Consider the following 23,135-nt stretch of genomic DNA (forward strand, 5'->3'; position numbering starts at 1 on the left):
TTGAGAGTGTGAAATCGATACAGGCTGAAGCTACTGAAAGTGAGAAGAATGTTTGGAGAGAAACTACGGGTAGATTGGATTCGATTGGTTGTTGGGTTGAATTGTCAGAACACCAAAGATGGATGTTGCCAGATGCGCACGTGCTTGCAGTGGTTATTATGGCACATGGTTTGCCTCACATCAGTGTGAAAGGGATTTGTAAGTTGTTGGCTCCAGTATGGCAGAATGCTGGAATTCCCAAATGTGCGGAGAATGTGGTCAAGAATTGCATGGTGTGTTTAATGTATAATCCTGGCAAGGGAACCCCAACTCCAGCTGGTCACTTTGCTCCTCCGACGTATCCGTTCGAGGTTTTGCAATTGGATTTCATCCACATGGAAAGGTGCAATAATTTAAAGTATGTCCTTGTAGTTGTTTGCGCCTTTTCTAGATGGGTAGAAGCATACCCCCTAAAAGATAATACTGCCTCGTCCACTGCTAAAGTCCTGGTCAAAGAATATTTCCCTAGGTTTGGGTTGCCAAGGATGGTATGGAGTGATAACGGAAGGTAATTCGTGGGGAAGGTGATGAAGAGAGTGTGTGAAGGGTTGGAAATTCACCAGAAATTCCACACTGCGAATCATCCCCAATCAGCTGGTTTAGTTGAGTGCTATAATGGCATGTTAAAGTTAAAGCTGGCTAAGATTCAAGCGAGCACTGGTCTTCAATGGCCTGATGCTTTACCATTGGCACTTTTGTCTACTGGAACTACAGTACGTTCCTGGATAGGCCTTAGTCCGTATGAGATTGTCTTTGGCCGTCCGTCAAACGTTTGGGGAGTGCCGAGGCCAACGAAGTTTAGTGACATCGAATACCCTATGCTAGTGGACTACTTGTATGACTTGACGACTAAATTGCGTGTCTTACATCAACAGGTTCATGATGAATTGCCGCCAGCTTCTGCGGACCCAGGTCACATCCTCAATCCCGGTGACTGGGTCCTGGTGAAATATTTTCAGCGGACTAAGAATGATCAGCCCCCCTGGAATGGACCGTACCAAGTCCTGCTATCTACGAGGACTTCAGTAAAGGTTTTCGGGAAGAAAAACTGGATCCACGGTGTACATTGTAAGAGGGTGCCGTTGCCTCTGCCGTACGACCAATGGGTCCGAGAAGGTATTGCAGATTCAGAGACTGAAAGGGTGCCGAAGTTTGCACCGTTTAGCGACGCTGAGTTGGTGTGGAGAGGTTCCGACAAAGGAGATGACGATGTCCTTCAAGAAGCTGTGCCTGTGTCTCAAAGATTAGACACTACTGAACCTGAACTGTAGTTTCAGCCTCAAACGAGGCCTGGAAAAGAGCGTTATAATCTACGTCCTAGAAACAATGGACTAATAAAATAAATGAATTCCTTTTTTTTTGATTTTTGGAACTGAACTCTCTCAGGAACTGAACTCTCTCAGCCAAGAAACTTTTTTGGTATATTTTTGTGAACCACCATCCGGGTTCAGCTGTAGGGTCACGGTGTAAAGAATAGAGAGTGCAAGCCGAAGACGCAAGGTCGACGGTTCTGGTTGGTGTAAGGGAGTTCCCTGGGCTGACAGAAGCATTCCTTAGCAGAAGAAAACCAACCGCCGTGAACAGCATCGGTTAGAGCAGTGTTTCCCAAACTGTGGTCCGCGGACCCCCAGGGGTCCGTGACACATTCCCAGGGGGTCCGTAGGCAACAGTTTTAAAAGCACAGAAACATTTCTTGTATAATTAGCAGCCTTCCAGCAACAATAAAAGTGTCAAGAGAATGCCAGTGATTAATGTACCTGCTGGAGCTGAGGAGAGTTTTGTTCAGTGGCAGCTTTGATTGAACTAATGTAGCACAGAGGGTTAATGTGCCTACTGCAAAGAACGTGTATCATGCATTTTAAAAAGCTGTATTTTATGTGCATAGGTTCGTGGTTACTGCTTTTGTCACAGAAATTCTTTTGTTACTGTGCACTTCATAAGTGACAATCATAATCTAGCATATGGACCTATAAACTGTCATCAAAGAGCTGCTTGCAAACTGCATGGTACCAGTTATTAACATATATTTTTTCCCATTCATTATCCTGATGCTGATAAAAATATTTATTTGTGTGTAAATGCATTTTTAATGTTAAAGTCAGTGCTAGCCACTGTGTTATGCTCTGAATCCTGAGTTTGTGCTTTTCCAGATAAGCACTCTTTAAACATTTTATATACACACTGATTTACATGTATGATTCAATGTCTCTATATGTGTGTGATGTAAAGTGCTCTGACATCCTACAATGGTATGAGAGATGCTATAAAACAAATGAAATACATGTGACAGAGGGGCTATTACTTCAATATAAAATACCAAGTGCCAGATGTACGATCTGTTTTGATATGCGCGAACGGGTTCGCAAACCCGTTTATACATGCAAAAACCTATTGAGCCACGTACATAGCCTATTTTGCAAACTGAAGTACTGGGTTTTTAAGAACCCAGCGGTGCCAGGGAAAAACCCTATGACTTCGAGTCCTTCCTGTTTCAAACTACAGAAACACAGCGACTTCTTGGTGAAGTCAAAGATCGAATTTATTGGCTGCAGCCAGTAACAGCTGTCCTAGAAGTACCACACGGTGTATATTCTCAGGAGACTGCTCAATCTTACAAAGCCATCCTTCTCCTTTTATACAAAATATTATGCTTTAGGCAAACATTCCTTATTTTACAGTTAACCGTTCACATATTTCCACTACAAAGAAAAAGCAGAGTCATGATGACAAGCCCATATTTCAGTTTGTCCAGCCCACAATCAATTACCCGGCAAGGTCCAGTATTTTCATCAGATATCGACGGACCCCCAATAAAAACGGGCACCTCCTCCTCGTAAAGCAAGTCATAAAGAAAGAAACAGGGACAGGTGTGTGTAAGATTAGGCATGGTTCGTGTACGATGAAAGGTTTATGACATGTTGTGCCTTGATACTAATCTCATTCGACCACTGGGAAAGGAACTGGCCGAACAGGTTTGGCTTCAGGCAGTGGAGTCAGCTTGCCCAGGTCACAGAGGAGTCAGCAAAGGTGTATGTGTCCTTCAGACTCGTGGTTGGCCTTAGTCATTGGCCTATGTGAGGGCAATCACAAAATGGCTGGCGCTCACAAAATGGACCAAGAGGGTTCAGGACGGAAACTCTGATTTAGTGGTGATCTCATCACTCGAACACACCGAAAATGCTCGTATATAGTATACTTGTCATTCTCGGTCTGCTGATACCAAAATTGTCATGATACGACGATGTTTATAACACAGGTCCAGAATTTTAAGTACCACAAAGTCGCAATTTGTTTGCGACTCGCTAAATAGGTTTTGCAACTTGCTGTTTGGAAGGGGCATTCCCTTCCAAATAGAGAGTCTCAAAACCATGTACAAATGTTTTGCGGTCGCAAAACAGTCGCAATTACCACCTACTTCAAGTAGATGGTAATGCATTCGAAAATGGGAAGGGGTCCCCAGGGGACCCCTCCCCCTTTGCAAATGCATGTAAAATTATTTTTTAAGGGCAGGCAGAGGACCCAGGGACCTCTGCCTGCCCTTAGAAAATGAAACGAAAACGTTTCATTTTCTTTTTTATTTTAAATGCATGGTAAACAGGCTGCATTTTTTTTTAAACTGCTTTATTTAAAAGCAGTCCGAGACATGGTGGCCTGCAGAGCCCAGCAGGCCACCATCCCTGGGAGGGCTGGCATTCCCAATGGGCTCGCAGATTGCGAGAGGCTCATTAATATTAATGAACCTCGCAATTTACGACCCCATTGGGAATCCCAAACAGTGTTAAACACACTGTTGTACATTTCATTTAGCGACTCGCAATTTGCCACTCGCAATGTGTCGCCAATTGCGAGGCGCTAAATGAAATGGTCGTATATCTGGCCCCAAAATCCTTAGTACCTTGAGTATTTGTTTTGTGTGCACACGTGTGTATTTTTTTCGAATGACTGTTTTAATTTTGAAATTTAACTCATACACATTGCTTGGGGGTCCCCGGCTTCCAGTGGTGACTCAATGGGGGTCCTCAGGAGTCAAAAGTTTGGGAACCACTGAGTTAGAGGATGTAGTTTTTTGAGATTGAGAGAGCCGTTGAGAAAATGAACTTTAAGAAGAAACTGTGTAAAATTATGCACGGCAAATGTTTTCTGATCACATGTCTTTTGATGTTTTTTAGCATGACGTTAGCTTTGGTGGGTTGGTTTGTATTTTCTCTTCAACTGATTTCTGCACCCATTTTTCAACCTACGACTTTACCTGCTACTACTTCTTTGCATTCTTTCCATACTTTACCTGAACACGAACAGATTAGAAGGTCAGAATTTGTAAATAACTCATTCATACAGTTATTGCATCAACATCAGTTGGTGGTGAACATCACTAATTGCTGGGTGTGTCGTCTTATGCCGCATACTACGGATAGAGGTGTTCCCTATTTGATTTTACCGATCAGTCAGAACGGGTCTTTGAGGGCTTTTCTGACTATGTTCCTTTATGCCCTTGAGGTTTATGCTTCGCGTTTTGGAAGAGAGAACACGAGTAACCAAGCTTTGGTGAAAGGAGTTTTAAACATGAGTAGAGAGATCGATACTTATAGAACTATTCCCAGAGATGAGTTAATGGCATATGTTGGTTGGAATGCAACCAGATATAGTATTAGTCTGGGTGAGAAGCAGAGACGAAAAAGGTCACCTCCGATTTGGATATTACCCCATCGTGGTCATTTTTGTCTGCAAGGGAAAGGCAAGAATCCGAGAGCTCAGTTAGGGAAGAGTGTTTGTACTCAGACGTATGTCTTTGAGTCCCAAACTTCCCCACCATTTTTAGCAGCTAAGGGCACGTATTTTGTCTGCTATGATAGAGCATATACATGGTTGCCCCCTGATTTTTCGGGAACATGTAATGTTGCATTTTTGTTGCCTCCTACGTATACTGCTGCTGTAGATTACCACAGAACGAGAGTTGTTAGGGGTGTCTTCAGTGAGGAAGATACTACGGAACAAGAAGTGGGAGACTTTTTCAAGGGTTTCCTACCATTTTGGGGACCTATGGCAAACAGTAGAAATATACGGCAATTGACAAGAGTGGTTGAATCCACCATAAATGAAACTGCTGGTGCCCTTAGTAATCTGACCGCTGAGCTTCAAGCAGATCGCCTTATGACATTACAGAATTGAATGGTTTTAGATGTCATACTTGCAGATCGAGGTGGGGTATGTAAAGTGATCCAATCGAGTTGCTGCGTTTTCATACCAGACAATGCTCCTACAGTATACCAGGCCATTTCTAAGTTACATAAGATCTCTGAGTCTATAAATGTGGATAAAGGAGATTGGTCGTTGATTGGATGGTTTTGGGAACTGTTATCGACTTGGGGATGGAAGATTCTGATGATCATTGGGATGGCTTTAGCGATTCTTTTCCTGTTCTGTCTTTGTGTGCAGTGCGCTCCTGCTATATGTGGCCTCTGTGCTACTACGTGTGCAAAGAGACCTGTCCCAAGAGAGGTACTAAGTGATAGGATTATGCTCCAGCAACATCTTGATGATCTGATGAATATAGACCTGGACTCAGATTGACGTGAGTTTAGATTATTGCCTATGTAAGGGCAAAAGGAGGGTCTGAGGTTCCGTGAATTCTGAACCCGTTTCATAAAGGTGATGGTTTCGTTACGAATTTGATATTAGGGAACCATAACTAGTTAGTGCGGCAAGTATGAGTGTTTTCATCACGTTAGACCGATGGATTCACTACGTATTTAGGGATTTCGTTCTGAACCCTTGGGTTCCATTTTGTGTATGGCAGCCATTTTGTGGTTGCCCTCACATAGGCCGATGACTGTGGCTGAACTAGTCTTTTTAAGGACATGTACACCTTAGCTCCAGTTCGTGCCGACTCCTGTTTGACCTGAGTGAACTGACCCTGTTGCCTGAAGCTGACCTTGTTAAACCAGTTCCTGCCCTCTAGCTGATCAAGGTTAAGGATCAGAGCACAGGACATCGTAAAGTTTTATTGCACACAAATATGCCTTATCCTACTCTCACCTGTTTCTGCTCCTTTCTTTATGGTCTATTTATGATTGGGTTGTGGCCTTTTTTATTATGGGTTCGTTCAACCTGTCTAAAGAAGAATGTTGGGTTTGACCGATGATTGATAATGGGCTGGGCAACTGAAAAGTGGGTTTTACTGTCATGCGATACCTTTGGTGTGAATACATGTGATTGGACAGTTTGTAAATATTAGGTATTTGTCTGGAATGTGATTTTTGGCATAAAAAGGGACGACTTGCTGTGTAAAATTGAGCAGTCTCCTGAGAACTCATACCGTGATGATTTCTAGGACTTCTGTTACTGGCTGCAGCCAATAAATTTGATCTTTGACGCCACCAAGAAGTTTCTGTGTCTCTGTATTCTAAGACAGGTCGAACCCGAAGACTTTGGGCATGCCCCTGGCGCCGCTGGGTATTAAATAACCCGGTTCTTCAGAAGTACTGGTGTGAATATGTGCACAAAATGAGGACATTTTAACACAATTCCATACACAGATTTGAGCTGGTTAACTGTGTGATGACAGCGATCCTTGTGCCAATCATCCACACTCGAGCTCATTAGGTAAAAAGACAATCATCAGTACAGACTACGTACTTATCCCTACCTTGGCTCAGTGCAGGAGGGCTTTCAGTTCCATTATAGAAAATTATACATTTAAATTTAGGCTTCCATAGGACTATGGAATGATTATTCCCCGGAGGAACCCACAGAAAACAACAAAAACAGATTTCAATATACACTTCATAAATAGGAATCATTCAAGCCACCATTCATTCATCAGACTTACCACCACAAACAACAATAACAATATACTTTTAAATGAATACTGGAATAGAATTATTCACAGTAAAGCCATCTACAATTAATATTCTCTAAAAGAGATCTAATTATACAATTCTTGGAACCCTTTTTGTAATTTTTGGCTTATTGAAAGTTCTACGCGTTTCAAACTCGTGTTATTTTGGAGTTATCATCAGGACCGTTTGAATAGTGGCTTGAATGATTCCTATTTTTGAAGTGTATATTGAAATCTGTTTTTGTTGTTTTCTGTTTATGTAAATATGAATGTATTTCTTTGTGTACATAAGGTCTTAAAAATGTGAATTTGGCAAACTAAGATACCAAAATAAAGGAAATATATAAATAAAATATAAAACAAATAAAAGAAGTGATAATACACACGAAACATGGTGTTTTAGTTCATATGTTTTGAAAAAATAGTTTAGGCTAAGTCAATAGCGGCACGTGCATCTCTTTTGTTCATTTTAGACACCTTCTGACAGCAATCACACTGTCAAGACAGGACCTCCTTCTAATGTCACCTGTGCCAGACTCTCTGCTGAGGACAGTCACACTTTCGAGATAGGACCTCCTTCTAATGTCAGCTCTGCCAGACCACCTGCTGACAGCAGTCACACTGTCGAGACAGGACCTCCTTCTAATGCCACCTCTGCCAGACCACCTGCCGACAGCAGTCACACTGTCGAGATAGAACCCCCATCTGTTGCCACCTCTGCTAGACTCCCTGCTGGCAGCACAAATTATCTTGAGTTTGGGGCTCAATATAATTTCTTTACAATCAGCAGTAAAATGTCAAAATCCAAATAATTTTTTATTCTATTACATATCTTAAAAACGTGCCTTTCTTTTTAATATGTAAAACTTAGTCATTATTGTGTACATTTTATAGCACCGTGATTGGTTCTACCTTAATATTATTTTTTATACAATCAATTTTTTTTTCATTTCTTTTGTGGAACAATCATGTCAAAATTCGGCTCCATTAGCCATCAAAAAATCTTCGTCCAAGAATGTAAATGGTGATTTTGCCTAATTATCACACAACATGCGGCTCAGTGACTTTTATAAATGATTCCTCACTCTCCTGAAGAGAAGCGCTCACCCTGTCTATCACACAGCATGCAGGTTGGAGACTTTCATTGATAATCTGTATTTGCTGAACAGACACCCTGTGCTCGGCCTGGATATAACACAGCTGCAGATCTCAGACCTTCATTATTGATCCTGCACTCTTCTGAAGTGTTCTCAGCCTGGCTATCACACGGCTGCAGCTCTGTGACCTTCATTATTGATCCTGCACTCTTCTGAAGTCTGCTCGGCCTGGCTATCACACAGCTGCAGCTCTGAGAACTTCATTATTGATCCTGCACTCTTATGAAGTGTGTTCGGCCTGGTGATCCCACAGCTGCAGCTCTGTGACCTTTATTATTGATCCTGCACTCTCCTGGAGTGTGCTGGGCCTGACTATCTCACAGCTGCAGCTCTGTGACCTTCATTATTGTTCCTGCACTCTTCTGAAGTGTGCTCGGCCTGGCTATCACTCAGCTGCAGCTCTGTGACCTTCATTATTGATGCTGCACTCTTCTGAAGTGAAGTACTCAGCCTAGCTATCACACAGCTGCAGCTCTGCGACCTTCAGTGTTGATCCTGCACTCTTCTGGAGTGTGCTCGGCCTGACTATCACACAGCTGCAGCCCTGTGACCTTTATTATTGATCCTGCACTCTTCTGAAGTGAAGTACTCAGCCTAGCTATCACACAGCTGCAGCTCTGCGACCTTCAGTGTTGATCCTGCACTCTTCTGGAGTGTGCTCAGCCTGGCTGTCTTACAGCTGCAGCTCTGTGACCTTCGTTACTGATCCTGCACTCTTCTGAAGTGAAGTACGCGGCCTGGCTATCACATAGTTGTAGCTCTGTGACCTTTATTATTGATCCTGCACTCTTCTGAAGTGTGCTCGGCCGAGCTGTCACACAGTTGTAGCTCTGTGACCTTCATTATTGATCCTGCACTCTTCTGAAGAGAGGCTGTCATCTTTGTAGCTCTGAGAGTTGACAAAAGATCTTCACACATTTACTTCAATGACATGGCTTTTCCTGTGTGTGTTCGCTGATCAGTACTTAATATTGAATATTCATAAAACCTACATCAACATTCACTGCACTTGAAGGATTCCTGTGCGTGTTTTCTGATGCTGTTTTAGACCTGATATATATATATGTATATATATCCATTGTCACATTCCTTGCACTTGAATGGTTTTCCAGTGTGTATTCGCTGATATGTTCTTAATATTGATGATTCACTAAAACTACTTCTACATTCTCTGCAATGGTATGGTTTTTCCCCTGTGTGTGTTCTCTGATGGTGCTTTCGGTCTGATAATCGACAAAAGCTCTTCAGACATTCATTGCACTTGAATGGTTTTTCCCAGGTGTGCGTTTGCTGATGAATCCTTAATGTTGAAGATTCACTAAAACTACTTCCAGATTCACTGAACTTGAATGATTTTCCCCTGTATGCGTTCTCTGATGCTGTTTTATGTCTGATAATCGAACAAACCTCTTCATACATTCACTGCACTGGTATGGTTTTTCCCCGGTGTGTGTTTTCTGATGCTGTTTTAGGTGTGATGATTGACAAAAGCTCTTCACACATTCACTGCACTTAAATGGTTGTTTCCCCTGTGTGTGTTCGCTGATGAATCCTTAATGTTGAAGATTGACTAAAACTACTTTCACATTCACTGCACTTGAATGTTTTTTCCCATGTGTGTGTTCGCTGATGAATCCTTAATGTTGAAGATTCACTAAAACTACTTTCACATTCACTGCACTGGAATGGTTTTCCCCCTGTGTGTGTTCTCTGATGCCGTTTTAGGCTTGATAAATTTATAAAGCTCTTCCCACATCCATTGCACTTGAATGGGTTTTCCCCAGTGTGTGTTCTCTGATGCCTTTTTAGGTCTGATAATTGAATAAACCTCTTCTCGCATTCACTGCACTGGTATGGTTTTTCCCCGGTGTGTGTTTTCTGATGCAGTTTTAGGTGTGATGATTGACAAAAGCTCTTCACACATTCACTGCACTTAAATGGTTTTTCCCCTGTGTGTGTTCGCTGATGTTTTCTTAATGTTGACATTTCACTAAATCTACTTCCACATTCACTGCACTGGAATGGCTTTTCCCCTGTGTGTGTTCGCTGATGTTTCCTTAATGTTGAAGATTGACTAAAACTACTTCCACATTCACTGCACTGGAATTGTTTTTCCCCTGTGTGTGTTCGCTGATGTTTCCTTAATGTTGAAGATTCACTAAAACTACTTCCACATTCACTGCACTGGAATTGTTTTTCCCCTGTGTGTGTTCGCTGATGAATCCTTAATGTTGAATATCGACTAAAGCTACTTTCACATTCACTGCACTTGAATGGTTTTTCCCCTGTGTGTGTTCGCTGATGATTCCTTAATGTTGCCAAATCACTAAACCTTCTTCCACATTCACTGCACTTGAATGGTTTTTCCCCTGTGTGTGTTCTCTGATGCTGTTTTAGGCTTGATAAATATATAAAGCTCTTCCCACATTCTTTGCAATTGAATGGTTTTTCCCCAGTGTGTGTTCTCTGATGCCTTTTTAGGTCTGATAATAGAATAAACTTCTTCTCACATTCACTGCACTGGTGTGGTTTTTCCCCGGTGTGTGTTTTCTGATGCTGTTTTAGGTGTGATGATTGAGAGAAGCTCTTCACACATTCACTGCACTTAAATGGTTTTTCCCCTGTATGTGTTCGCTGATGTTTTCTTAATGTTGACAAATCACTAAAACTACTTCCACATTCACTGCACTGGAATAGCTTTTCCCCTGTGTGTGACCGCTGATGTTTCCTTAATGTTGAAGATTGACTAAAACTACTTTCACATTCATTGCAATTGAATGGTTTTTCCCCTGTGTGTGTTCGCAGATGTTTCCTTAATGTTGATGAATCACTAAAACTTCTTTCACATTCACTGCACTGGAATGGTTTTTCCCCAGTGTGTATTCGCAGATGATGTTTTAGGTGTGATAATCGATTAAACCTCTTCACACATTCAGTGCAATTATATGTTTTTTCTCCTGTGTGTGTTCCCTGATGCCGTTTTAGGTGTGATAATTGACTAAAGCTCTTCAAACATTCACTACAATGATATGGTTTTTCCCCTGTGTGTGTTCGTTGATGTCTTTTTAGGCCTGAAAACTGAATAAAGCTCTTTACACATTCAGTGCATTTGAATTGTGTTTTCCCTGTGTGTGTTTGCTGATGGTGTTTTAATATTGATGACAAACTAAAGCTCTCACTACATGTGTCTGAGACTTCTCTCTTGGTTAGCGTCTCTGGGTCTGGTATATACTTGTTTACATCCATTGACTGTACTTCCTGAAGGGCCAACATGACTGATAAAGCACTTGTGTTATTCTTGCATTCCCTGTATGAGTCGTATTTTGCACGTTTGCTTTCCGATTAAAGAATAAAGTGCAATGGCCACCAACTACTTCCCAATCTCAAAACGTGTGTAAGGCTTCTTCGTGGGCGATTGTGTCTTTAGACTGGATAATGGTTCGGCACGCATGCGGGTAAAGATCCAACGTCCTTCTGGTCGGTGCACACTGGGACAGTGCTCTGTATTTTAGACAGCAGAACCCCTATTTCTTTTAACCTTCAGTTGTCTGACTCCACTCCATTGCGCTTTTCAATGGTTGCTGTGGATTGGTCTGAAACAGTTTGCAATACACCTCTAGCACAGAATGGTGGCCTGGTATTATTTTAGGAAGCACAGCACTGCTGTCACCACCTCATACTGACCTCATGATCAAAGCTGTTATTGGACATGTTTACACAAGAGGAGGTTTATCAGTATTGTCTTCATTTTCTAGAGGTTATTTCTTCGTTTTGAGGCATGGAAGTACACAGCTGAGACTCGTGGAATCACTGAATTTCTTGTGTCCCTTCTCCCTTCTTTCAGGATGTCTCAGTTTATGTTCGGGTTTGGCTGGCTCTGACGGCACTTATGTTTTCCTGAATACTGGAACTCAATATTTCAGACTTCGTCTTTGCAGATTTACAGTGTTATCTTCCTTATTTTGAAACATTTCGTACAATCAAAGATTGTTTTCTGTCGGATGTAAAAAAAAATTTAATAACTTAAAGGGAAACATAACGGAATGTGCAAACACAATTCTTTATTGATTGTATAAATATCTCTTGATTACCATTTTTGAAACATATGAAGGCATATTTAACCATACACAGAAATTTACATAAAAGTTGCTTTGAATATGTCACATCTTAATTATTCATGAGTAAGTTGGTAAAAAAAAGGGCGCTCGCATAGCACTCATACACTAGTTACAGCTTTAGGTAGTGGCAAATGGTCAAGGTTTTGTAAAACAAGAACAGCTCTTTGAGTAAGAGATGGGAGATGGATCAGGAAGACTTGAGACAGAAGGTTGGACATCAGAATGTTGTGCCATGAATCAAATATTGCTGCTCGCAGAGGTGCTTTGCTTCATCCACTACACCCACAATATGCAGTAGAGCAGCAGTTTAATGAATGTATTTACTTTGTGGTTTTACTTCTCTCACATATATTTCTAAGTTTGTCGGTATTATCCACTGGGGTGGGAGTTTCCCAGCTGGACAAGGAGATTGAGCTTGGCTGGTCTGTTGTTTAGTTGTCCCACCTCTAACTTTAGAGCTTGAGATAGCATGCTAGACTGGCGGCCCACTAGTTGACAACTGTGGTGCATCAGCGTAGCAAGAGCACAGATGGTACGCCAAAGCCAAGGCTGTTAGCACCCTTTCACCCCTGGACCATGCTCAGCACCCGAAACACTCTCTTAAAAACATCTCTTAAGTCAAACTGCTCTGTTCATACATCCTACACCTCTGCTGCCCGCCACACAAGGTAGAGCCTGTTCTCAAACCTATTCACCTGCACCTCACTTGCATTGACCTGCTTTCAACATTCCATTTCCAGCACAAAACCTGCGAACAACATTTTCCAACCACGTAATTCCCATGACTTTTCATAGGTCTCTCCTCCTACTCATGCTTTTCAACATCGCCTGTACAAACCACTGTGGCCACCTTCAATGGTACAATCCTGAGGTGCGCTCATTCTTTCCACAAGATGGAGAATGCACCAGAACAGCGCACACTGCACATAAGATAAAGATAAAGTGCCTTCTGCGACTCTCACACATGCCCGGCAATGAAACAGTCCCTACACAGCTTTTACAAAGGGCCACATGTATCAGGTTTCTGTGAGCGCCTCAGAACGTAGTCATCCGGCTGGATGTCATACGGACTAAACAACTACATGTCCCAGACTGCTTAGCGCCTATCTAGGGGCGGTCCTGTTCCTCTTGTCGGATATTTTGGATTCTATCGACCTGAACTCTGAGCTCTTGGAGTGAGTTGCTTCCCGTAGCAGTTACCAAGGATTTCCTTGCCCTCCGTTGGTAAGCCTTCTTGCTTCGGCTTGTGCGGAGGACGAATTGTTACCGCAATTGCCCTCCGTTGGTGAGCCTTCTTGCGTCGGCTCGTGCGGAGGACGAATTGTGTTCCGTGTGGAGTGTTCTCTACGAGTGTGTCTCACTACCGCAGTTGCCCTCCGTTGGTGAGCCTTCTTGCTTCGGCTCGTGCGGAGGACGAATTGTGTTCCGTGTGGAGTGTTCTCCATGAGAGTGTTTCCTTCTTGCAGTTGCCCTCCGCAGGTGAGCCTTCTTGCTTCGGCTCGTGTGGAGGACGAATTCTCGTATATACTTAATCTTACCGCACGTGGTAAGTTTTGCTCTGTATGCTGTGCCTGCGTCTTGCGGCTCGTACACAGGAAATCAGGATCTCATATTGAATTGAAGCAGTGCCCTTCAGGACCATATTCAATACTGATTGGAGTAACACAGGTACTGTACTGTTTTATACTATCGGGTGACGTAACCCATTGTTGCTTAACTTTGTTTTACTCGGATACATTGAATCCAGGGGTCCCTCGGATGTTGCTCAAGACTCTCCTCTACGTCCCGTCATGTTCATATGTCGTGGGGTATGTACAATAGCATAGTGTTTCATTCTTGCAATACGGTTATACAAGGGCACAGAATAAGAAAGGTATTCATTGTGTATTACAGGGAGGACGTAGCACCGTTCATATCCTTCCAGGGCTCTGATGCTGGTGAAGAGTTGTATCTTCTATTACACCGTTCCTTTAGTTTCTTTACAGGTAGATGGGTACATCTTATGTTAATGGGTTGCTGATTGAAACAGGAGTGAGAGTATCTGGTACCAACACATTTCTTTGTCTTGTGTTTTCCAGATCTCCCTCCCCGCTGTTCCCTTCCTTCCCCGCCTTTCTTTTTGCCCTCACCTGATCCTTCCTTAACCCACGGCTATTTCAGCAATCTGGGTTTGGTTAGATCTGGAGGTGGCCTTGTTATAACATCACGCTGATCCCGAGGATTGAGAAGTTAACAACATGCTTAGCATTGCTTTTCAAATACTCACAAAATGCCACAGGCACAGCTCAATAATGCAAAATAAAAGTATTTCACAGTGTGAAATGCACCGCCAAATGATCCATAGCGTGCAGCATGCCACCAAGGTTCTTTACTTTCGCAAATGCGTTCGCAGCTGCAAAGTTTGTTGTCACCAAAGTGTTCTTTCTTTGAAAAAAGTGCTTTTCCTCTATGAAATATAGAGCGGGGGCAGGCCCAGATCAGTCAGAAGTAAAACATTTATAGCTCAGTAGTATTCTGAGATAAAGAACTGGGTAGTAGGACGCTGGCTTCCAATAACACGGCACTGAGCACCTCACATAAGCCAATCTTTAATGATTGTTTGAAGAACAGGGCAACAGGAAGGTGTGTTAAATGCCGACCATTAACCTTTCACCAGCTGCACACGGGGACGGCATTGGCTAGAGTGAACACCGTGCTCACGCAACCGCTCAAGTCGTGCATACGGGCGCTAAAACATGTTAGCGAAGTGTCCTGGAATCCTTGATTCAATTCACATAATTTAACTACACACATTACAGTTAACTCTCCCCCCACCGAATCAAGTGCATGTTTCCTGATTCGACACCAGAGTATTGGTGCTGTAAACTGGCTGGCGCTGGCTTCTAACATATGGTGCGGGAGTGCCCACCACTACTGGTGTCATACTTGAGATTACAGCCACCAAAGCAGAACTCACAGACCATACACTGTCAACTACCCCTGAATCCTGCCTGCTAGGCCTTCTCAATAAAGCAAAGAGGGGGCAAACACTTACACTGGTTCATAGACCTTGGATACGTACTTTACAAGTGACAAAAGCAATGTTTTGGAAAGCGGCCTCTGTGCCAGACACTAAGAGGTGGCTGCATACTCCCCTGCACTGTGCACGAGCAGAGGATAACACACTACACATGCTACTCTCTAGAGGAGTGGGGAGAATGGGTGGGGTGGTGGGAAGGTAGGATCTGCTATCATGGTTTCCCCCACTCTTTGCTGGTGTCATACAGTTTTTCTGACTAGTCTGCGTCAGATCCTGCTAATCAGGACCCCACTCACTGTGCTTCCTTTCTAAATTGGCTATGGTGAGCACCTTGGTACATTCCTTATTGGCTGCTGATGTACTCTAGTAAGTCCCTAGTATATGGTACTAGGTACCTAGGGCCTAGGTACTCCAGGGGACCCCCATGGGCTGCAGCATGTGTTATGCCACCCATGAGCTGCCACTCCGTTAGCTGCCATCATTAGATCATATGGTTTTGAAAGCGTGTCCTACGCCGACGACACTCAGTTACTTGTCACCTGTGACTCCGATCTCGTCGGCACCCGGCTTCGCTTTAGGAGTTGTACGACCCGAATAAATGAATGGATGAGCGCCAACAAGTTACAACTGAACAGCAACACGTCCGAGATCATCTTGTTTGGAAGAGCTGAGGAGGTCTGGTCGTCTGACTGGTGGCCTGCGGAATTAGGATTGGGCCCCCCTCCCAAACCATCTGTCAGAAACCTCGGCATTACCATAGACGCCCCCTTGTCCATGAAGCCCCACATAGATCAGGTTCTTGGGGTCTGCTACGGCATCATGTGCATTCTCCGTAAGATTTTTAAGTGGCTCCCTATTGAGGCTAGGAAACCACTGGTACAGGGCCTTATCGTTAGCCGTTTGGACTACGGAAACGCCCTGTTCACTGCCCTAAATGCCAATCTGCTTTCCAAGCTTCAGATTCTTCAGAACCCGGCAGCTAGGCTTGTCCTCAATCTCCCCAGTAGATCCTCATCCATCTCGAACCTACCGACTCTTCCTTGTCTCCCAATCTGCCAGAGATGTCACTTTAAAATCCTAAGCCTGGTCCATAAGACAATGCATGACGCCGGCCCTAACTACCTAAAAAACAAGCTCCTTAGGTACATCCCTGGTAGATCTCTAAGGTCCAGCTCCAAATTCCTCCTTGCTCAGCCCCGTTTTCGGACTCTGCGCAACGGGGGCCGTTCCTTTTCCTATCTGGCCCCAATGTGGTGGAACAAACTACCGGTCCATATCTCTTCCATAACCGATCATAAATGTTTCCGTAAAAATCTTAAAACCTGGCTTTTCCCCCCTCCCACCAACTAGCCGCAATGCACTGTCCCTGTCCTCCATTCTTTAGCTGCTAGCGCCTTGAGACCTTACGGTGAACTGTGCGCTATATAAGAATGTATGACTATGACTATGAGGGACCCTCCAAACTCTGACCACAGGCCTGCCATTGTAGCCTTTGTGAGTTGGTGCATGCACCTCTCACGAAAGATATGTTTCCTTATATCTAACATCCCTGCCCTTGAAACCTATAAGTCACCCCTTTAGCAGGCCTTTCAGGCCCAAAGGCTGGGTGATTGGTTCCGAATGTGATGGTGGCCCTGCATGAGCAAACAACCCATACAAACCCCGAAGTCCATTCTCCAGGCATTGTACGTAAATCAGCCATTATGAGACAGCAAGACTATCTCTAAACTGGCTGGAACGAACCTGGGCATATTTGGTATCAGACGTGTTGGAATCATACCCCAACACTGTATTTGGTGTTGGAGGTATGATTCCATCCACGGTAGGGCTCCTCCGGGAAGCATACCACGCTCCTGGGACCGATCCTACAGACCTTGAAAGCAACTTAGGCCTGCTGCCTACAACAGACCCTATTTTGCCCTCCTGCTGCTGGGCCAAGCCCGAGAAGGGGAAGGTAGGACAATAGGCTTCCTGTCATAGGGAGGTGTTTCCATCTCCGAGACAAGATTTAGTGTATTAGGCAGGGGTGGAGGCGCTTGCCAGCGCCTCATAGTCTGCTGGAAGGACAGATTTGGTGCCCTCCGTGCATACTCCAGTTCAAACCAGCTCAGGGAGCTGTTGGCTACCACTTTGAACCACAGCTGAACTCATCACTGATCCTGGGCTCCTACAGACTCCAACAGGTTCAGTGACATACGACACAGAATTGTGAGAAAAATTTAATTTCTTAGCTAAATTTGAGATTTGCAGGGGATTCTGGGTAAGATAACATTGGGGGACCCATGCAAACCACACCTCCCTGGTCTCCACCCGGTGTTTCCATAGATGGCTGCTGAGCCCGAGACCAAAAACTCCTTTGCAAAAATAGGTTGTTTTGTGATTGATTGGGAGCACCTGCGTTTTTGGTCCTGGCCCGCATGCCATCAACGGAAACCTACAAAACATAGATATTTCTGAAAACTAGACACCGGGTGGAGTCCAGGGATGTGTGGCTTGCATGGATCTCCCAAAGTTTTCTTATCCAGAATCCCCTGCAAAGCTCAAATTTAGCTAAAAGGTCACATTTTCCTCACATTTCTGTGTGCCAAGTTTGTGAGATCACTGCGCCGGCACACATTTCTAACCATCCAGCGTTCCCCTCGATCTCCCGATAAAAATGATACCTCACTTGTGTGGGTGCCCAAAGCAGAGTCAGCCTAATACAATTGAGATATCATTTTTTTATCAGGAAACCGAGGAGTACGCTGGTTGGTGGGAAATATGTGCCGGCACGATGAGGCCACAACTTTTCCACTCAGAAATGTGAGGAAAGTGTGACTTTTAGCTAAATTAAAGGTTTTCAGGAGCTTCTGGGTAGTAAAACGCTGGAGGTTTCACACAACCTACACCACCAGCCAAGCGCCATCCATGCATACCACCAGCCAAGTACCATCCATGCACACCACCAGCCAAGCGCCATCCATGCATACCACCAGCCAAGCACCATCCATGCACACCACCAGCCAAGTACCATCCATGCACACCACCAGCCAAGCACCATCCATGCACACTACCAGCCAAGCACCATCCATGCATACCACCAGCCAAGCACCATCCATGCACACCACCAGCCAAGCACCATCCAAGCACACCACCAGCCAAGCACCATCCATGCACATCACCAGCCAAGAACCATCCATACACACCAGCAGCCAAGCACCATCCATACACACCACCAGCCAAGCACCATCCATGCACACCACTGGCCAAGCGCCATCCATGCACACCACCAGCCAAGCACCATCCATGCACACCAGCAGCCAAGCGCCATCCATGCACACCACCAGCCAAGCACCATCCATGCACACCACCAGCCAAGAACCATCCATGCACACCACCAGCCAAGCGCCATCCATGCACACCACCAGCCAAGCACCATCCATGCATACCACCAGCCAAGCACCATCCATGCACACCGCCAACCAAGCGCCATCCATGCACACCACCAACCAAGCACCATCCATACACACCACCAGCCAAGAACCATCCATGCACACCACCAGCCAAGCAGCATCCATGCACACCACCAGCCAAGCGCCATCCATGCATACCACCAGCCATGCGCCATCCATGCACACCACCAACCAAGCACCATCCATACACACCACCAGCCAAGAACCATCCATGCACACCACCAGCCAAGCACCATCCATGCACACCACCAGCCAAGCGCCATCCATGCACACCACCAGTCAAGCGCCATCCATGCACACCACCAACCAAGCACCATCCATGCACATCACCACCCAAGAACCATCCATGTACCGCCAGCAACACAACATCCACCAGCAAAGTGAAAGTCCACATACAAATCGCAAGACATGGTCCAGCCATGCAGACCGATAGCCAAGCGACAGTACACGCACACTGCCAGCCAAGCACTAGTCCACACACACTGCCACCTAAGCGCAGGCCACACACTTTACCAGCAAAATGCAGGTTCACACACAGTCAGCCAAATGCCAGTAAAAACGGACCATCATCCGCACTCCAGTTCACATACACAGAAGCTACTGTCTAAAGGTTTTCAGCAGATTAGCCTACAAATATTGCTGATCTGCCCCTAAGAGGGTGGTGGGGGGGAGGGCAGAAGCAGCAAAAATGTGTTCACAAAAAAGGGACCAACCCTGCCTAAGCCCATAAACATTTCTCTGGTTCATAGTGGGCTTTCTGCTCTCCAGGGAGCAGATCAGGGGATATTGCCCCTTTGGGGGAGGGGGTATTTGCATCGCAGCCATCTTTTATTAAAAAAAATCCTGATGTCTAATAGGCTTACTGCCTCTGGGGAGAAATCGAGGGCAATTACCCGCATCTGCCCCCTCAAGGCAGGCAGAAAGACTGTCTGATTTTTTTGTTTGGAGGTGGGGTCATTGGCACACATATTGAAAACAAGAAATCCCTGGGGCCTAGTGGGCTTTCTGCCACTCTGGGGGCAGATCGGGGGCTAGTACCCTCAATTGAACCTGAGGAGGGGCAGAAAGACTTCTATTTTTATAATTGTGAATGGGGGCATGGCTTTGCCCATTGTGGGTAGCTCCAATCCCTTTTCTTAAAATCCCTGGTGTCTAGTGGACTCACCCCCCCCTCCCCCCACAGAGGGGCAGAGATCAGTGGTAATAACCCCTTCCTGCCCCGGGGAGAGACAGAAAGACTGTCCCTTTTGTTTTGGGGTATAGAGATATTAGCATGCCCATTCTGGGAAGCCCCCACTTCTCTTTCAGAGAGGAAAAAAAATCCCTGGCATCTAGTGGGCTTTCTGCTCCCCTGGGGGGCTGATCGTAGGTAATAACCCTTATTTACCTCCCAGGGGGGGCTGTCCCTGTTGTGTTTGGGGTGGGGGCATAGACATGCCCATTGTGGGCAGCCCCCACCTCTCCATTATTAAAAAATAAAAAATTATAATTCCTGGTGCCTAGTGGCCTTTCTGTCCCCCAGGGTGAGGGGAGCAGAAAGACTGATCATTTTTCGACAGCTGGGGGCAGTATAATGCCCATTTAGGGCAGCCCCTACCACTAAGTTAAATAAAAAGCCATCCTGTGGCGATCCCCAAGCAGAGATCCACTAGATTCTCCCCTTTCCAATGATACCTCTCCTGCCTGCCTACGTGCTCGGTGGACTAGGATAGCCCCAGGAGCATGTAGGCAGTGAAAGTGAAATGAACCTATCAGCTTATTTCACTTTCACTGTAGTGGCGTCAGCACGCCATGCACGCTGCTCGTCAGTACACTGAAAGAAAAGTGCCTCGGCAGCTGGGTAAGCTCATCACCAGCTCCCAAGAAAAAAAGGAAATTCCTCTGCTGTTTGCAGCAGAGGGATTCCAAAATAGTGGGCCTTGGGCGTAACGGTTACATTTGGCACCGGAGCGCCACAACCATGGACGTTACCAGTACGTCCAAAGAATGGAAGGAGTTAGTAGATCTTGCTCTCACAGTGATGTAACTGGCAATGCTTCCTAACCAGGATGTGTTCTACATATGCCACATATATTATGTCATTGATGTTCCCTGCAACCTGTATCGCTCAAAGAGTTTGCTCTTGTTGATGTTTTACAAGAATAAAAAATGCAATCAAATATTTATGAGATAATGAGATGCAAACGTACCTCCATCCTGCACATCCTGGGACTAGACTGCTGGAAAGAGATCGATGGGAAGGTTTGGAGGTGAGCAAAACACTGAAACATGACCTGAAAGAGCAAATTCAAAAAAATTGTTAGGAGAAGATAGATGGAAATTAGAAATGACAAAAGGGACAAGCAAGAGAAGGAAATAAACTCACTAGCCCTGTAATTTTTTACAGAGCATAAAAATAAGTAAAAAATGTTTTAAAAGTTTGAATAACACTGAAAAAACCACAATTTAGAAACTGAAAACAGAAAAGCCAATGAATCTTGTTTTCAATGCTCCTTTTTAGAGAAGAGGACTTGTTGCATGCATGGGAGGATTAAATATGAGATCTAGTGTGTCATGACGGTGCACCAGGTGTGGTTTTCTGTAGTCTTGCATTCCAATGGGCTCTGGGAAGAGCAGTCTTTTTATAACTGCGTTTAACGTGGATGCTGATAAAGCTAGGAATGAAATGCATAATAGTTGAGACTTTCTGAATCTTTAAACTTAGGAAAATCTAAATTCTGAGCATGCATACAACACATAATGTGAAGTGTGCATTTGGATGAGAACAAACAGATGGCAGACTAGAAAAGAAGTGGAGAAGAGCTGAAAGAGGGAAAGAAGCCCAATGGTTGTGGCATTCTTTCTGTTAACCTTAGAACCCCTCACATTCAGCATATGCTCCTCAGAAGACATTTGGGAAACTGAAATCATAGCCGGAGACCTGAAAATTAGGCTGTATGCAGACAACATGTTTCTTACTTTACCCTCTCCAGAACGTTCGCTGCCAGCACCGACGTTCACCATATCAGACTGTACAGCACTTTCCAGGTACAGAATGAACAGAACCATAAGTGAAGTCTTACCCTTGATGGTCTATACAATGAGGGAAGCCCTCCATGCACATCCATTTTGGTAAATCGCCACAAAGATTAAATATTATGAGTATTGATTACCACCAAGTTTCCAATGATGATCAAAGACAATATGACTGCACTGATTGATCAAATGCACACGGATTTCACTAAATGGATCAAACCGCAATTGTCGCTGTGGGGACGAGTCCAAACTATGAACATGGAGGTAGCCCAAGGTTTAACTACATTTTCAGCATGCTGCCTATACTGGTCCCAGCATCAGAACTAGGCCTAATAGACGCAGCCATTAAAACATACTTTTGGCAAGGTGAGACACGCGGACTTGCCATGTCCAAACTCCAAGCCGCTACTTCAGGCGAACTGAGACTTCCAAAGATGGAAATATCTCATTTGGCGCATCAGCTCTCACAGGAAGCATATCATTCTGCCACAGATCCGGAACGCACCAATTGGGTACGACTGAAACAACAACTGTGGGTGGGCACAGGGACCGCAGGTGATGTATCTGCATCATCCCTCACAGATACCTCAAATTCAATTCAATTCAATTCAGTTAATTTGTATAGCGCGCTACATACCCAGAGGGTCTCAAGGCGCTTGTAGAAGGGTGGGGAGTTACTTGTCGAATATCCATGTTTTAAGTTGCTTTCTGAATGCTACGTGGTTCTGAGTGAGGCGAAGGTGGGTGGGAAGTGAGTTCCAGGTTTTAGCCGCCAGGTAGGAGAAGGATCTTCCTCCCATGGTGGTTTTGTTGATGCGAGGTACAGCAGCAAGGGCTTGGTTGGAGGAGCGTAGCTGGCGGGGGGGGGGGTGTAGAAGGAAAGTCGTGTGTTGAGGCATTCGGGTCCAAGTTCGTAGAGTGCTTTGTGTGCGTGGGTTAGGAGGCGGAATGTTATCCTCTTATTGACGGGGGGCCAGTGGAGGTTTTTCAGGTGACCAGAAATATGGTCGTTACGCGGGATGTCTAGTATGAGTCTAGCTGATGCGTTCTGGATGCGTTGGAGATTTTTCTGGAGTTTTGCGGCGGTGCCGGCGTATAGGGTGTTTCCGTAGTCCAGGCGGCTTGTAACCAGTGCGTGGGTGACCGTTTTTCTAGTTTCGGTGGGGATCCAGCGAAAAGTTTTTTTGAGCATGCGAAGAATGTTGAAGCACGATGATGAGACGGCGTTGACTTGTCTGGTCATCGAGAGTGAGGAGTCCAGGATGACGCCCAGGTTCCGTGCGTGGTCTGTCGGGATGGGGGCTTTTCCAAGGGACTCTGGCCACCAGGAGTCGTCCCAGGCAGAGGGGGAGGTTCCTAAGATAAGGACTTCTGTTTTGTCGGAATTCAGTTTCAGACGGCTGTGCTTCATCCAATCGGCTACTTCTTTCATTCCTTCATGTAGGTTTGTTTTGGCGGTGTTAGGGTCTTTGGTGAGTGAGAGGATCAGTTGAGTGT

General features: G+C 44.9%; 1 protein-coding gene across 1 annotated transcript in view; it reads right to left on the reverse strand.

The window, feature by feature from the left end:
- Window positions 1-7,189: 7,189 nt before the first annotated feature.
- LOC147664883 (uncharacterized) overlaps window positions 7,190-23,135 on the reverse strand; it is a 44,045-nt gene continuing 28,099 nt past the window's right edge. Inside the window, exons 3-4 of the mRNA XM_086949925.1 lie at window positions 20,813-20,896; window positions 7,190-12,028 (exon numbers count right to left, since the gene is read on the reverse strand). Of these exons, the coding sequence (XP_086806051.1) occupies window positions 9,547-11,307 (1,761 nt within the window). The 5' untranslated portion in view covers window positions 11,308-12,028; window positions 20,813-20,896 and the 3' untranslated portion in view covers window positions 7,190-9,546. The remainder of the gene's footprint in view (window positions 12,029-20,812; window positions 20,897-23,135) is intronic.

The sequence above is a fragment of the Lissotriton vulgaris genome, unplaced genomic scaffold (genome assembly GCF_964263255.1).
Source record: "Lissotriton vulgaris unplaced genomic scaffold, aLisVul1.2 SCAFFOLD_690, whole genome shotgun sequence".
Lineage (NCBI taxonomy): Eukaryota > Metazoa > Chordata > Amphibia > Caudata > Salamandridae > Lissotriton > Lissotriton vulgaris.